This window comes from Elephas maximus, chromosome 3, assembly GCF_024166365.1.
Source record: "Elephas maximus indicus isolate mEleMax1 chromosome 3, mEleMax1 primary haplotype, whole genome shotgun sequence".
Classification (NCBI taxonomy): Eukaryota; Metazoa; Chordata; class Mammalia; order Proboscidea; family Elephantidae; genus Elephas; species Elephas maximus.
In genome coordinates, this window is record NC_064821.1 from 161,704,803 (window position 1) to 161,721,463 (window position 16,661).

At 39.3% G+C, this 16,661-nt stretch overlaps 1 protein-coding gene across 3 annotated transcripts in view; it reads right to left on the reverse strand.

The window, feature by feature from the left end:
- Nucleotides 1–16,661, reverse strand: part of WDR3 (WD repeat domain 3) — a 34,290-nt gene that overhangs the window by 4,855 nt on the left and 12,774 nt on the right. For all 3 annotated transcript variants that reach the window (XR_007516723.1, XM_049879969.1, XM_049879970.1), the window contains exons 11-25: nucleotides 16,060–16,290; nucleotides 13,094–13,187; nucleotides 10,260–10,361; nucleotides 8,796–8,881; nucleotides 8,029–8,164; nucleotides 7,210–7,266; nucleotides 6,107–6,207; nucleotides 5,765–5,876; nucleotides 5,495–5,629; nucleotides 5,181–5,231; nucleotides 4,569–4,634; nucleotides 3,959–4,051; nucleotides 3,420–3,467; nucleotides 2,224–2,267; nucleotides 260–388 (exon numbers count right to left, since the gene is read on the reverse strand). Coding sequence is in view for 2 of the 3 variants with exons in the window: in XM_049879969.1 (XP_049735926.1) it covers nucleotides 260–388; nucleotides 2,224–2,267; nucleotides 3,420–3,467; nucleotides 3,959–4,051; nucleotides 4,569–4,634; nucleotides 5,181–5,231; nucleotides 5,495–5,629; nucleotides 5,765–5,876; nucleotides 6,107–6,207; nucleotides 7,210–7,266; nucleotides 8,029–8,164; nucleotides 8,796–8,881; nucleotides 10,260–10,361; nucleotides 13,094–13,187; nucleotides 16,060–16,290 (1,485 nt within the window). In the remaining variant the exon portion in view is untranslated. The remainder of the gene's footprint in view (nucleotides 1–259; nucleotides 389–2,223; nucleotides 2,268–3,419; nucleotides 3,468–3,958; nucleotides 4,052–4,568; nucleotides 4,635–5,180; nucleotides 5,232–5,494; nucleotides 5,630–5,764; nucleotides 5,877–6,106; nucleotides 6,208–7,209; nucleotides 7,267–8,028; nucleotides 8,165–8,795; nucleotides 8,882–10,259; nucleotides 10,362–13,093; nucleotides 13,188–16,059; nucleotides 16,291–16,661) is intronic.

The following is a 16,661-nucleotide window of genomic DNA, read 5'->3' on the forward strand; positions in this document are numbered from 1 at the left end:
CTACGCCACCAGGGTTTCCATTCCTATGTTACCTCATATTAATCAAAGAGGTGGGTCATCACTAATCTTGTTCTAAGGGCAAGACTGATTCCCAAAGATGAGAAACAGCTTATGTCAGGCAGCACGGAAATTCTGTGAAACAGTCTCTGAAACTGAATCGTAAGATTTCTCCGTCCCGAAGTGTTGGCAGCAGCTTCAGTTAACTTCCTACCAGAATCAGACATGCTGAGTACACAGCGTTCTCTGGAAAGGGCGTTACCTGAGGAGAAAGAAGAGGCACCTACACAGAAGTTCAACATCAGAGCCCTGCTGCACGAACTCACTGAAGAGCTGAAGAATGTCTGGGACGTAAGAGAAAGGGAGCACAAGCAGAGATTCCTCCAGCTCGCTGAGGGAGGGAAAAACATAAACATTAAAAAAAGGCCACATTTCTTAGTATGGTCAACTTCTAAATCTTTCCCTTTACTATTTTTCCTACTGTTTTTATGCTTGAAAAGATCTTGCCTATTCTAAGTTAAATATTTGTCTGTATTATAGATTTTTTTTTAATATTTAATTTTTAAATCTATTTAGAACACATCTGGTCCATGGCTTGGTGGGAGAATCTTAACTTGCTCCCCCTCCAAATAACCGACTTCTGCAAAGCCTTTTGTTGACCAATCCACCCTGTCTCACTTCTTTTACCGTATATTGAGTCCGTATATATAACACAGTCTGTTTCAGAACTGCTGGGTCGGTTTTGACGATCTATTGATTCTGATACCAATCCCCCACTACGGTAATTATTGCTGGTCTTGTAGCTTTTTGATCTGGGAGAGTGATTATTCCCCCTCTTATTACTAGTTCTGGACTGTTGTACTCTCTAGTACCATTTCACCAATTCGAATTAGAAATTCCAATTGGAATTACAAACCTATAGTTTAAGAAAAATTAAGTATTTACAAGTCTTCCCATTTAGTAATGTGTATGTATGTCTCCATTCATCTAAGGTTTCTTTTGTATTTCTCTAGTAAAGTTTCATCATTTTTCTCACATAGGTCCTGTTTATTTCTTGTTAGGGATATATTTAGATATTATGGTTATAAAAAATGATAACCTTTAGTGGGTGGAACTCAGAATTAAAAATCAAAAGGTAAATCACCAAATCGAACCAAACCAAACTCGTGGCTGCCAATTCCAACTCATAGCTACCCTGTAGGACAGAGTAGAACTGTCCCTATAAGGTTTCCAAGGCTTTAAATTTTAAGGGAGGAAGCTGCCACATCTTTCTCCTGCGGAGTGGCTAGCAGTCAACAGCTCAGCACTTTAACCACTGTGCCACCAGGGCCCTTTAAATCATAAACAAGAAAGAATTATTTTTAAAAATATATGACAAAGCACATAAAGAATTCTTAAAAAATAGCAAATTCTTAAAACCTAAAGAGCACAAAAAAGATATTAACTAAAAATTCATAAAAATCAATAGAAATGGCCAATAAATAAGATAAAAACTAACTTCACCAATAATCAAGAGAAATGAAAATAACACAACACTACCTTTTGCCTTTCAAACTGGCAAAGAATTTTTAAAATCCTGGTAGAAACTAGTAGAAAGCACTTTGGGAGGCAATTCAGCAATCTAAACGTCTAAAAAATTCATGCCTGCTGACCAGTTATTAGACTGCTACACAAAGACTTATGTGTAAAGGTTTTCATTGAAGTATTCTAGACAGTAAAAAAGAACGCGACACATCCAACAGTATTATTCATGCAACGGAATATTTGGGATTAATTCAATGATGGGTTTTTGAAGAGTGTTAATAAAATGAGTAACTGCGCAGGCAATATTATGCGAAAAAGAGGATAGAAAACTATATAGTATGATTCCAGTTGTATAAGTACATACAAAATATGCCTAAGGAAATATAAAAAAAAAATGTTAACAGGTGGCACTTCTGATCAAATTAATTACTTCATTACCTATCACATAAAAGGAGTACCACCCTTCATTTGTCCCTTTACACTTCAGGAGTCTCCATGCTCTAGCACTTCAAAAAGGTATTATAATGAAATTATTTTCCATCAAGATTTTGACATAGTTAAATCTATAAAGGAGGTAACTGTCAATTACAAAAAACTTCTTTTATTCCCCCACTTCAGTATTCTTTCCAAAATATACTCAAATAAGCATCTGATAAATGTCTTTAGCTGACCAAATTATATTAGTTGTGCACTAGGACTCACCTTGACTTGATTCCTTTAAAAATCTCTAATACATACGCTGAAGGCTACAAAGGAAGGAAAACACCATTAGTGATTCTCTTCGTTGGTTTCTATTGAAGCACTCTAATTTCCATCTCCTAAAGGACAGGGACCCCTCTCTCACTTGAGAAATAGTGTTCTAAAATGGCAAGAAGAGACTGGGCTTTGGAATTAATCAGATCTGGGTTCACACTCTAGCTATGTTACCTTGTATCTGTAAGTCAGTACAGTTTTCATATGTATACAATGAAGACACATCTGGGTTCACACTCCAGCTCTGTCACCTACCAGCTATGTTACCTTGTATCTGTAAGTCAGTACAGTTTTCATATGTATACAACGAAGACACATCTGGGTTCACACTCCAGCTCTGTCACCTACCAGCTATGTTACCTTGTATCTGTAAGTCAGTACAGTTTTCATATGTATACAATGAAGACACATCTGGGTTCACACTCCAGCTCTGTCACCTACCAGCTACGTTACCTTGTATCTGTAAGTCAGTACAGTTTTCATATGCATACAACGAAGACACATCTGGGTTCACACTCCAGCTCTGTCACCTACCAGCTATGTTACCTTGTATCTGTAAGTCAGTACAGTTTTCATATGTATACAACGAAGACATATCTGGGTTCACACTCCAGCTCTGTCACCTAGCAGCTATGTTACTTTGTACCTGTAAGTCAGTTCCGTTTCCATATGTATACAATGAAGACACACTGATTTACATGATTATCATGAACATGAACAAGACGTGCGAGTCAAATACCAAGCAGCTAGATATTGCTAGGTTAATGTCCATTCATTGCTTTCTTTCTCTTGCCCCTCATTTATCTGACTGATTTATGTCAACTTCTCCTCCAAAAACTTCAATTTCAAAGTTCATTTAGGTTAATAAAATCTTGAGTGCTTTGAACACTGCACATAAATTAACACCTGAAAACAGAGAATGCCAGTACAGTACCACCAAAAAGGCTCACTTGGAAGTTACGCTAAAGTGGTCCTTTTGAGATACAAAATATCCTAGAAGATACCACCGTTCAAGAGAGATTTTGAAAGCAACAACATTTCCCGACATACCCGTCCCCCAAATCACAATGCCTCTTCGTTTTCTCTCTTGCCCCTGAAAATAACCTGTGAATAACCAAGGGGAAACGGTGAGACATTCTACTCACTGAGATATTGCCATACGCCATCAGGATGGGGTTGAGGGGACGAGGAACCTATGAAGAATTATTAAACCAAATCACTAAAAAACAAGACTTTTGATAGTGCTTATTACAGGCAGGGTGATAACAGTATTTTCCAATTTTGAAAAAACTAGAGACCCTAAAAACTAAGAGTGTAAAAGAATTATCAGGCTCTTTAATTTTTACAGTACTCAGGAATGAGTTTGGGCAAAATGCTGGGCAATACTAAACTCCTGAAATGGCTACCCTGCCCCATCCCCAAACCAACAATTAAACCAGTGTGTACCTGACAGTACAATAATCACCTCAATCTATAACGTCCTCCCCTTCCCTTTGAAGACCAAGCTTCCTTCTTCCCACAGCTCTTCTATTCCCTTTTTCTAATACTTGAATTACAAGAGATTCTATTACATTTGTCTTATTTCCTGGTGTAACTTAATAAACCCTGAAACGGTGGTTTCCTTCTCAGGAATTGTCTCTATTTATAACTGTTTCCCAGAGCATAATTTAATGGGACTATTTACCTCTTTCCCTGCAGCTTTACAAATGGCTTTGTGTTCTTTCATTTTTGCAGTTTCCTCTCGGTATAGCTCTATAGCCTCCATGATCCTCTCAGCCTACAGATGACAAAGGACAGCGATCATCACAACACACTCCATCACCCTAAAAAAAAACAAACCCTAGGACGCTGCAACTAGAAGGCTTGATTAGAAATTTTCCAAAAGCAGTAGGCTGACTCAGTTTAATAAAGATGTGCTAAAAGTGTCAAACAGTATTTAAATGAGTCTTTGGTTTTTCTTTTATGGGGAGGAGACTAAGTGTCATGGACTTGGGTGGAACCATATCTGGACGCCCTGAGTAGCGCAGTTCACAGAACACCTGCAAGGTGCTACTTTCAGGAGCAGCTCAGCTTTCCTTTCTAGAAACCATGCATCGATCAAACAGACTCAGGACTGTAACTATCCCTGGCTGTAAGGGAGAAACACAGAGGTTATGATCTCCATCTTTAGATTTCATCAACTTTTTGCCACAAAAGGGGTGTTTGGTTGATAAAGAGTAAGGTTTTTACTAAAAATTTGAGATCCCATTGGGGTTCTATTAAGAAATGAGATACTACATTATATGTCAACTTACTGCTTTGACTGTTTCAATAGTCTTCTTTCCAGTAAAGTAGTTCTCACCTGGAGTCTCCCCTGGAACCTGCCAGAAACAAAGAGATCATTGAATAATATTGTTGACAGGAATTAAAGAGCCAAGGAATTAATCTACCTCTGTAAAAGAAAAGGCATTTTTATTTTACAATAACGATAACAGTATTATCAGCTACCACGAGTTGAATGCTACCCTAAGTTGCAGACACTGTTAAGTATTTATTATATGCATTATCATAGGCATATCCTGCTGGTACAAATGTTTAAAGAGAACATCCAATTCCTCAAATTTCTTTCTTCTTTTGTTCTACAGTTCTACAGTGAATTAATTTAACTACCTAAAGCACGATCCTCCTTAAAAAAAAAAAAAAGCCACAATGACAAGTATCCAATACAAAAAAAAAAATCACTTGTCCCCTAAATTCAGGACATACAGTTAAATAAAAAGCACTACAGAGACTCTTCACCATATTAGCTGGTCATGGCTTTAGCATCTAGCCCCAATTCTAATTCCATTAGAAATTCTTGAGATTGTAGTAAATTTCAATAAGATAGCTAACAAGGAACAATCTCAGGCCCCTAAAGATTTACTTACTGCTGGTTGGTCTTCTTTGGCCACACTCTCCTCATATTCTGCTTCCCTTTGCTGTCAAGAGACAGATATAAGTTAATATGAGAGAAAAACCTGGTCGCTATGTGAAGTGAAAAGGAAGCAGTGAGAAGCTGCTTCTTCCAAGATATAATCCACTAATGACATCTTCGTCTCTGCTGGCTTCTGAAATGGGTGACACTGGTCTTGGAGCACATCTCTTGGAGGTTCTTGAATGTGGTGTGACTGATGGAAAACTTCAGCTGACACAGCCTGCCCGACACCCACTAGCATATCTGTACCTAAGCCTAAATTCTCACCATCTCCCTTTCTTCCTCAAGAATAAGTGGCTCCCTTGTTCTCTCCCAAAGTCTCAGAGATTTGTCATGGGATGATGACACAACATAGTCGCCACGGGGGCTAACAGCCAAGCACCATATTTCCTGGTGGTGCCCCTAAAGAAAGAAAAAGCAAAAATAAAATAAAAAACCCTGAATAAGAATACTTCACAGACCACTACTTACTTACATTAGTGGGAGATTAACACTTAACCTTCAAGTACTGATCAAGCAAAGCCGCTAAGAGTTTACCTCCAGAGTTTGTATGTGCTCAAATTTGTCTGCATCCCACTGCTTAATCTTACGGTCTTTCCCAGCAGTGAAGAAGAGGTGAGACTTGGGTACAAACTGTAGGTACATCACACTGAAGAGTGAGAGAAGTATTCAAATGTCATCGAAGTCCAGGTTAGTAAAAAGAGTTTTATAGACACTAAAGGTTTCCAGGTATAGCTTTTAAATAGCTAGTTCTGGAGTATCAGACTATTTACATTGCAGAACTTTTCACTTTATCACTAGAACACTGAATAATAGACACAGATACCCAAGGGAAGTGATAGTGACTCACAGGGAGACCTTTGAAAAGACCACAATTACCTGTCATCATGTGCAAACAGAGACTTGTGGCAGTCCCCAAAGTCCAAGCCCCAGATTTTCACATTTCTATCAGCAGAGCCGGTTGCTATTAGTGCCCCATCCTGTAACAAAGAGGAGTGAAACATTACTTGGTTATTTGAACACTGTAACTTAGATAAAGAAAAGCTAACCAGAACATCTAACCCATTTCTTTCAAAAACATTAATTAAAATCAATGCTCAAAAAAAAAAAATTTCATCTCTCTACCAAGAGCATCTAATTATTTGCTTTTTCTACAGAGCTATTTAAAAAACTTGCTAAGTGAAACCAAGAATTCTGTGGCTTAAATATTTTTGTATTGCCAGAGGGCAGTGATATGCCTTAATGTAGGTTATTTATTTACTTAGTTAAACAGACAAGGTAAAGAATCTCTAGTATCTCCAAGTCTGCTAGAATGTTTATAACCTAGCCTGTTATCCTGCTTCCTTCACTGTTTCTGTTATCTTTTGTATTTCAATGCCTAGTTCAGATGGTTGTCAACATAAAAAACTGGAAATATTTTTAATTCTGCAGCTTGCTCTGTTAGTGCCACTAATCACAGACAGCTAGAACATGAATTCAATTACTTTCACACAGATCACAGATGGTTTTTAACATACACGTTGCCAATCACAACTAGACATCTTACAAAAATGTGATTTGGTAAAAACACAAAGTATATACAGTGCAAAGCATTAAAAATATCTAAATACAAAGCCAAGTTCCATTCTCCTCAACAGTACTATCCTTTAAAACAGAGGGGGATGCCTTTTCGACTGTCTTGCATATTTCAAGGCGCTCTACCAATTACAGTATTTTCGAGAGTAAAGTATCATTTGGGGAAGCCACCAAAGGGCGTTAGTTATGAGAACTGAGATATTGTAAAAGCATTCTGAAAACACTGAAGTAGCATATGTATTTAAGGCGTGATCACAATACATATTATTTTACGACTATTTTTGGAGAAGTCAGATATACACTAGGATGATGAAATACTCTACATGAAGGATATCAAGCCAAGAACCGAGACAAGGTTTCCTTTAGGAAATGTACTGTTACTGAGATACCACCTAAATTTTACTTACATAAGAGATGTCCATGCATAGAACCGGCAGTTTGTGTCCATACAATGAGAGAAAAAACTAAATGTAAAAAAAAAAAAAAAAAAAGGAATATAAATAATTAATTCACATTTGTTTGTAAGGTATAAAAAAAAAAAACATGATTTATTGCATGTGGGTCTAAAATATAAGTTTAAAACTTTAAACACTATTCTGGATTGCTTTATGTGATATTTTCAAAGACAAAACCACTGACAGCAGCCCGTTAAGAGTACTTGTGCCCACTATACGGATCGTGTATGCACTTGGCAAGAATACTGTGATGTAGTGGAGCTAAGGCCACCCATAGGAGCCTACTACTGCCTCAGTTAGATTGTGACAGAGAGATGTTCTCTGGATCTCAGCTGAAAAGACTCTGGGGCACTTGTTGAACAAAAAATATTCCCAGGTCCAACCCAGTCCTGCTCTCTGGGTCCTAGGACAGACTCTCTGGACGTAGGGCCCAGTAATCTAGAATTTTAAAAGCAACCTAAATGATCCTGATGTGTGGAATCACAGCCAGAACAACTATTAATCCTCTTAAAACTAGTGGCTACTAGAGGACCTTCTAGGCACATTAATTCTGAATATATAAAATACAACTTGCTTTGAACAAAATTTATGACCCACAGGATTCTTTTAAAATTGAGCTTCCCTAGTGTATACAAAATGGTTTGATTCACATGCAAATTTTTAGAACCATTGTACTGCTGGGCACAGTCAAGGCTACTTCCGTATAGTCTCAACCTAAATTCCTAAGGGTCAGTCAGAAAGAAAGGAAATACTCGGGCATAACCACTGTACCTTCAGAGTGTCAACGTAGAAAATTTTCACAGTGCAGTCCAGCAAAGACATAGCCAAGAGCTTTTGGTTGGGAGAGTAACTGACACACAGGACATCCTCATCTAGTTGCAAGGTTCGGGTGTGCTTCACAGAAAGTCTAGCATCATAGAAAGAACCAAGAAAAAATAAATGAGTACTCTATAAACAGACAATTCTAAAAACACTCCTGAGTTCAGTTTTGATCAAAGATTCTATAAAAGGATCCTGATCAAAAGGGAGAAAATGCAGAACAGAATTTCAAATTCTCATGAAATCGACTTTTTGGAGCCACTGAGGCTGGATGACCCCTCAAAGCTATTGCCCTGAGATAACCTTTAAACTTTAAACCGAAACTATCCCCTGAAACCATCTTTAAACCAAACAACAGTTTAGCTTAATTAGTAAAGAATTTCTACATGGGATCAAATTGACAACAGCAACCCAAAAGGTCAGATGAGATGCTCAGGGGGCAGTGAGTTTATGTTAATGGTGGCGAAATAATTTGGAAAAGGACAGTGAGAATGGTTGCACAACTTGAAGAATTTAATCAATGTAACTGAATTGTACATGCAGAAATTGTTGAATTTGCATATGTTTTACTGGGTATATTTTCATACATACATACAAACCCCCCTGCAAAAAAACTTCTGAGTTCAACTTATTACAAAAGGGTCCTATGAGGTACATATGTTAAAAAGCCATTCAATGGCTTCCCAAAAAATGGACACCAATAAAAAATGTCCACTTACCTCTTTTGGGTACTATTTTCGTCTTTCACCAACTCAAAATCCCAGAACTTGACAGATTTATCTGCACTACCTGTCACAAAGCCACGCTGGAAATCAAATGACATTTCAGTTAAAAACTATTTTAGGTAGCACAGAAACTCTGATAAAAAGACATAACCATTCTTTTTAAAAAAAATGATTTTAATGGCATGGGGTAAGAATTAAAATTGTGGCTTGTCCTTAAACCCCATTCATTGCTATCTGGAGCTGTTACCCAAGACCTTACATGAGAAATCCCAGCACAGACTAACACAGATAGATAATAACGAATGAAAAGCCCTAGTTATACTTTGTTCTGTATCAGAAAGCAACATGCTTAATGAACATTGTGGGTTTTTTGCTCCACTTGAGAAGACAACTACCAAACGTAGTAAAACGAGTTTAACAAATATACATACACTGGATACTTTAAATAAATTTGATCAAAGTATTCACCTCAGAAGGTATAAATTTATTCCTACAATGCTGTTCCTGCTTAAAACAGGTTTGTAACAGTTTTCAAATCACAAGAAAATTAGTCTCAATACATTACAGCGTTAGTGCAAAGGTAATAAAACACAAAGTCAGAGAACTGGACTTCAGATACCTATTCACTCACTTTATGGATATATAACATTGCAAACAAATATAGAAAAATTACCTAGTTTACAAAACCATTGTGAAAATAATAAATGACATAGATGTGAAATACTTTGGAAATGGTAGAGCACTACATAAATGTGAGACATCGTTACTATTTTAAATTCACAGTTATCTGGACCCCAAACAGCATTCACTACCCACTCTAAATTCTGGATGTATTTTCTCCATAAACAGTATCTACCCTCACTGAATCTGGCCACCAACGGTTTGCCATCATTGAGAATATTCAAACAAGCAGGTGATAGTCTTACAATAAAAGAAAAACAACAACAAACTCAAAGCGTCCTGAGCGACAGCACCATTACTCAAATAGGGTGGCTCCTTTGAAAGGGAGCACACTTTTATTGATTTGTAAGGGCTGGCATGTTTGTTAAAAATACCAGTCTTATATTATCATAGATGTTTAAACTTCAGGGAACAGAAAAGTCTACTCTACTCTCTGCCTTGTGTTGCCCAAAAAAATACTTCTTAAGAAGTATCACAAATCGCAGGAAAAAATCGTAAGGGTAAGCAGTGTGATGTCATGTTAGCTGACGATCAAGAGCAGCTGAGCAAGAGTTCATTTCATAAAGACAGCTAATCACATTAGCAGGTATATGAGAGGGCATCATAGCTGAAGCCTAAAGGTTACACAAAAAGCAAGGTTTTTGTTTTGTTTTTTTTTTTTAAAAAAAAGAAATTCTGAGTGAAATCTTTCTTAAGCAGCAGTAGAACCTTGATGTAAAAACTGAGAAATGCAGCCAGAATGCTGAAGTCCAGATGTTTAACATGTAGTTTGGGTACCTGATCTGGAGAGAGGGACATGGACCACAAAGCTCCATCATGTGCATCTATCGTCTCCAGCAGATTTCCAGAGGCCAAGTCGTAAAGCTGCAGCTTCCCTGTCTAACAGCACACAAAATGAGTACGCCTCTCATGAGCACACCTACAACCTCTTTGATTCATGCCCACAAGATCTGGAAGCTTGCATAACCAAGCAACAAAAATATGGTCAGTTGCTTAGGAAATGGACCTCCAGCTCTGTGCTCTGTATTCCTTATGTTAATCAATAACATTAACTCCCTTCCTGACAAGTTGCATTAACTTTGGCAGGGCTGCCACACTGCATGACTATGGTGCAGTACATACAACCTTGAGGTACTGGACTCTGGAAGGGAAACTCTGAAAGGGAAGTATCATGGCCACAGGCAAATGAGAATACACAGAATTGCAAATGACAAACATGAAAACCTTTAAAGTTTAACCAATCCTTTAGGTGGGCTAGGAGTCCCTGAGTGGTGTAAGTGGTTAAATACTTGGCTTCTAATTGAAAGGTTGGTGGTTTGAGTCCACCCAGAGGTGCCTGGGAAGAAAGGCCTGGCAATCTACTTCTGAAAAATAAGCCATTGAAAACTGTATGGAGCACAGTTCTACTCTGATACATGGGGGCGCCATGAGTCAGAATCAACTCCACAGCAACCGGTTTGTTTGGTTTCAAGTGGGTTATCCTCTAGTTATTGGCATGTTACACTTCTCCATTTAGTTTTGATTGCTTCCTCTATAATACATGACAGATAAATACAGAGCTATCTACAATGCTAGGGAGGACAATGAACTACAAACTAAAATCACAGTAGCTTAGAAAACAATGTTTCCACAGCTCCCGTTGAGAGCTTTGTAGATGCCATGGTCATGGTGTCAGCATGTAACACACACACAGAGGCAAAGTCTGGTCTATAATGAGCTTCTGTACAATGTGGTGTAAAGAGTGCAAACATGAAGACTTGAATCCCAGGTCTTCCTCTTCCCAATCCTATGACCATTGGTGAATTCATCTCCATAAACCTGTAAAGTGGAGCTTGTATCACCAACTTCTCTAAGCTGTTATGGGGATTAACTGAAATGTTATGTTAGGCGTTGTCGAGTTGGCTCTGACTCGTAGCAACCCTATGTTTAATAGAACGAAACATTGCCTGGTCCTGCGCCACCCTCAGGATCATCGCCATGTTTGAGCCCACAGCTGCAGTCACTGTGCCCATCCATCTCATTGAGGGTCTTCCTCCTTTTCACTGACCCTCACTTTGACAAGCATGATGTCCTTCTCCCAGGATTGGCCCCTGGTAACATGTCCAAAGTAAGCGAGATAGAGTCTCGGTATTCTCGCTTCTAAGAAGCACTCTGGCTGCGATAATGTGTATTAAGTGCCTAGCAGGGTGGCTAGGCTAGGGACTGTGTTTTAGTCATACAGGTAGTATACAAAGCAATTAACGAAATGCTTTCTCAACAGCAAATATTCGATGAACCTCTGTTGAAAGAATGAATGAAAAACGAGGGACGTTTTTGATGGAAAAGTTAACACTATTACCCTGACAGGGGCCCTAAAATCTCTCCAGCCTATTTTACACTTTTTGCTGGGTAAGAACTATCAACTGTGATTCATAGGTTTTCTGATAAAATCATCCACATATACCATTGGTTTATGGGAATAATGATACGAAATACTTGCAAAGCACTTTCCAAAACATTCCAGAAATCATTATTTCATTTTCTTTTCACTATCACTACTGCTAGTTCTGCTTTTGTTGTTAGTTGTCATCGAGTCAATTCCAAATCATGGCAAACCCATGTGTGCAAAATAGTACTGTTCCATAAGGTTTTCAAGGCTGTGACCTTTCAAGAGCAGATTATTAGGCTTGTCTTCTGGGTGCCTCTGGGTGGTCTGAACGGCCAGCCTTTCCGTTAGTAGTCAAGTGCTTAACTGTCTGCGCCACTCAAGGACTCCTGTGTCTTCTACCAGCTCACACTTGTTGGCTATTTGCTGTGGACCAGTTTCTGGGCTGAGTGCTTTGCATACTTCATCCCGGTGATCTAGGTTATTAACATCATTTTACATGAGAAAACCAAGGCTAACGGTAACTTGCCCAAAGGTCACATAGAAAGTGAGTGGCAGAGCCGGATCTAAACCTAGGCCAGTCCAGTGCCAAAGCCACTGTCAGAAAGCAAGCACCAACATCCCATTATAAAGATGAAAAAAGCACTAAGAGAAGTTAGTGGCTTGCTCCAAATGATCCATTTTGTAAGGGGGAGAATCTGGATCCAAATCCGTACCTTCTTGCTCTAAATTCTAAGCTGCCTATTTCCACATGGCTGTCACCCAACCTGATTAGCAGCTGGGGATGAGGACTTGGTCAGTTTGCCTTTATTAAATGCTTCTTCCACCAAGCACAATGAGAGGTACTAAATATACCTTATCATTAATCTGCCCAAAACACAATTTTATAAATACATATATAAGACTCTACAGGACAGAGTAGAACTGCCCCATAAGATTTCCAAGGAGCGGCTGGTGGACTTGAAGCGCTGGCCTTTTTGGTTAGCAGCAGAGCCCTTCACCATTTTGCCACCAGGTCTCCAATTACATGTGTACTCATACAAAGATGCATAAAAGAATGATCACCAAAATGTTAACGGTAGTTATCTCAGGGCCATGACTTTAATTTCCTTCCTCTTAACTTTACATACAATTTGATATTTTTCAAAACCAATAAAGAAAATGTTTAAAAAAAGAATTGATTTCTCAAATAACTTCAATATCAAGCAGAAAAGTCCCAGAAATCCAAGAATAAGTTTTGGTTTACCTTTGTTCCGATGACTACCTGCCTATCACCAGGTACAAAAAATGAGCAAAGTGCATATTCACAGGCCATTGTGCGAATGCACTGCAGTGTCGACCTGTGAGAAAGAAGCATAAAGAACTCATATGCTAAGAGAACGTGCTTCCTTATCCTAGAGGTGTAGACAGAGTGATCAACGTGAGGGAAGGCAAAAGGCTTGAGAGCCCCTGGCTCAGACCCAACTACGTTCAAGGAAGAAAACATTAAACTGCACTTTATTTTCTTTGTAGGGGCCTCCTAATCCTAAGGAATGAGATTATACACAGGCAGGGTAGAGAACAGCATCTGCTGGGCTCAATAGGGGCCAGTGTAACACTGCCAAGAAGCAAGGAAGCCAGTGAGATTCCAGGACAAATTAGCATATCCCTACCAGCAAAGTTCATTTTACAGAACCATAAACATTCATTCATTCAAGGAATATGTATTAAGTGCCCACTTCATTCAACATTTACTGCAAGCCCACTCCAGGCCAGGAGCTCTTCTAGGTACTGGAAATATAACAGTGAACAAAACAGCAGAGGTGCCTAACCTCATAAAGCTTAACATTCCTTGGCAAGAGGAGTGGACACAAACAATAAACAACTAAATATGTGAATGTCTGGTACATGAAATGATAGTAAGTGCTCTGAAGAAACACAATGCTGGGGTGAGGACATGGAGGATGGCAGTATTGCTACTTGATAAAAAAACAGGCAGAAAGCCTGTAGACAAACTGGGGAAGACCGTTCTGAGTAAAAACAGTGAGCACAATAGCTGAGGCAGGTGCATGCTTGCTGTGTTCAAGGGACAGCAAGAAGGCTGTGTGGCTCCTGGAGAACAGACGGGGAGAGTAGTGAGAGATAAAGTCTGTAAGGACCATTATAAAAAGATTACGCTGCCTACTGTGTTGACAAAAGACTACAGAGGGGCAAGCAAGGAAGCAGAGAGACAAGTTAGGAGGCTGTTACAATTCTCCAGATGAGAGATGACGGTGGTTTGAATCAGGGTGGCAGCAGTGCAGGCGGCAAGATGTGGCTGGGTTCTGGGTATGATTTGAAGGTAGAGCTGACAGGATGGGCTAGTGAGTTGGATGTGGGATACAGAAAGAGGAGTTAAGGATGGCTACAAGGTTTTGGGCTTAAACAAGTGGAAGGAAGCAATGACAATTTATTGAGATGGAGAGGTCTGTAGCAACAGCAGGTGGGGGGAGTGATGGAGAACATATCCTCAGTCTGGGACATATAAAAGTTTGAGACACCTAATTAGACATCCAAATAGTATACCAAATAATTGGATACGAGTCCAACGTTCACAGGACAGACTAAGGCTTACGATATAAATTTATGCATCATCAGCATGCAGATCACAGAGTGAGTGTAGTGGAGCCAAGGCCCAAGGATCTACCCTGAAGCACGACAATGTTGAGAAGTCAGGAAGATAAGGCTCCATCGAAGGCCAGGAAGAAAGAGCCAGCTGGGGAAGAGGAAGTACTGAAAGTCAGATAAAGAGTTTCAAAAAGGAGAAAGTTATCAATTCAAGGAGAGAGTAAAAATAGCTGATAGGTCATTGGACTTAGAAACATGAAGATCACTGTTGAAATGACAAGAGCTGTTTTGATGAAATGGCGGGGGCAAAAGCCTGGTGGGAGACAGATGAAAACTTAAATGAAAAAAGGGAGGGAGAGACAGTGAGAATGGGGAATTAACTGGAGAAGGATGTGGGGATGATGGACGGTTATTACTTATTTAAAATGAGAGATATTATAGCAATCTCCATAATGATGGTGTCATGGATTATTGAATTGTGTTGCCCAAAACTGTGTCAATTTGGCTAGGCCATGATTCCCCGAGTATTGTGTGGCTGTCCACCATTTTGTTATCTGATATGACTTTCCTATGTGTTGTATATTCTAACCTCTACAATGTTAATGAGGCAGGATTAGAAGCAGTTATGTTAATGATGCAGGACTCAATCTATAAGACTAGGTTGTGTTTTAAGTCAATCTCTTTTTGAGATACAAAAAGGAGAATCGAGTAGAGAGACGGGGGACCTCATACTGCCAAGAAACAAGAGCCAGGAGAATAGTGCATTCTTTGGGCCCAGGGTCCCTGTGCTGAGAAGTTCCTCCACCAAGGAAGACTGATGACAAGGACCTTCCCCCAGCTCCGACAGTAAGAGAAAGCCTTTTCCTGGAGTTGGTACCCTGAATTCAGACTTTAGCTTCCTAGGTTGTGAGAGAATAAATTTCTCTTTGTTAAAGCCATCCACTTGTGGTATTTCTGTTATAGCAGCACTAGATGACTAAGACAGATAGTAATGATCCAACAGAGGGAAACTGCTAGAAAGGATGGAGAAAGCAGCTCATGTGTAAGCTGTCATTAGCCTAGGGTAAGAGCATCGACCTGGTAATAGGAGGAAAGGCATATTATGTGGGTATAGAAGTGACTGTTGTTGTTAGGTGCTGTCGAGTTGATTCCAACTCATAGTGATGTGATGGAGTCCACAATCTCCTAAATGTGTATATTTTTTTCAGTGAACTTGGAAGCAAGGTCATCTACTTAAAGGTGCTGGAGGTATCTGAGGTTTGAGAGAGGAGAAGATATAAACCAGTCATTTAGGAAAGTAAGACTGAATGAGAAATACAGCAAAAATTTCTGGAGAGCACTAACAGCCTATCTGAATTCAAAAAGTAGGCAGTACGGCTGTGTGTTTTTTTCTAGCTAAGTACAGCTACAAGTTCCAGACATGGAATAAGCTGGCGTTTTTTTGCACCAAATTTGAAAAGGCAACTTTTCTTACCCTAAAGCTCCACAAGCTTATGGCCAAAATGCCCTGCAGATACATTTTGAGAGAACTGTATTTAGGGTCTTAGAAAGTTAATAACTAGCCATCAAGTCCAAAGGGTAGAAAATACTGTTGGATGAAACTACAGGAAACATCACTTCACAAACCTGTTCCATATCTTAATGGAATCAGCTGCTGCTGAAAGGATGGCAATATTGTCAGAGCTGAATGACAAGGTCCGCACATCACTGCGATGACCCCCAATGGTGATTCTGCTTGTCCTGATAGGCTGGGGCGCAGCTGCAGATGGATTCAGTGAATACAATTCCACCAGGTTGTTTTGCAGCAGGAAGACTGCCTTTAAGTCTCCTTGAGATGAATAAATCAAGTCAAAGGATCTGCGTGGGAAAACAGGCACATTGAATGTTCTAGCCACCACCTCGGCTCACGTTAACTTCTTCTAGGGGAAGACTGCTTTGCAATGTGCTCAATCTTCAGGAAGTCTGAGCAAGTATAAGGAATTTTAAACAAATCAAAGAGCGATCTGACTATTGTACTGTAGTCAAATATAGGCTTTTAAGACAAACATGGGCTGAGGTCCTGGTTCTGACGTATATGTTTTTAATCTATGTATTTGTTGTAAGTGACCTTAAATTCTTTCTGAACGTGGACATCCACATTGGCAGCAGGAAAAAACAGAATAATGAATAACTAAAAGCATATTACAATAAACCTGAGAGGATGAGTAAGTGGGCCTATGGTGAGGGCA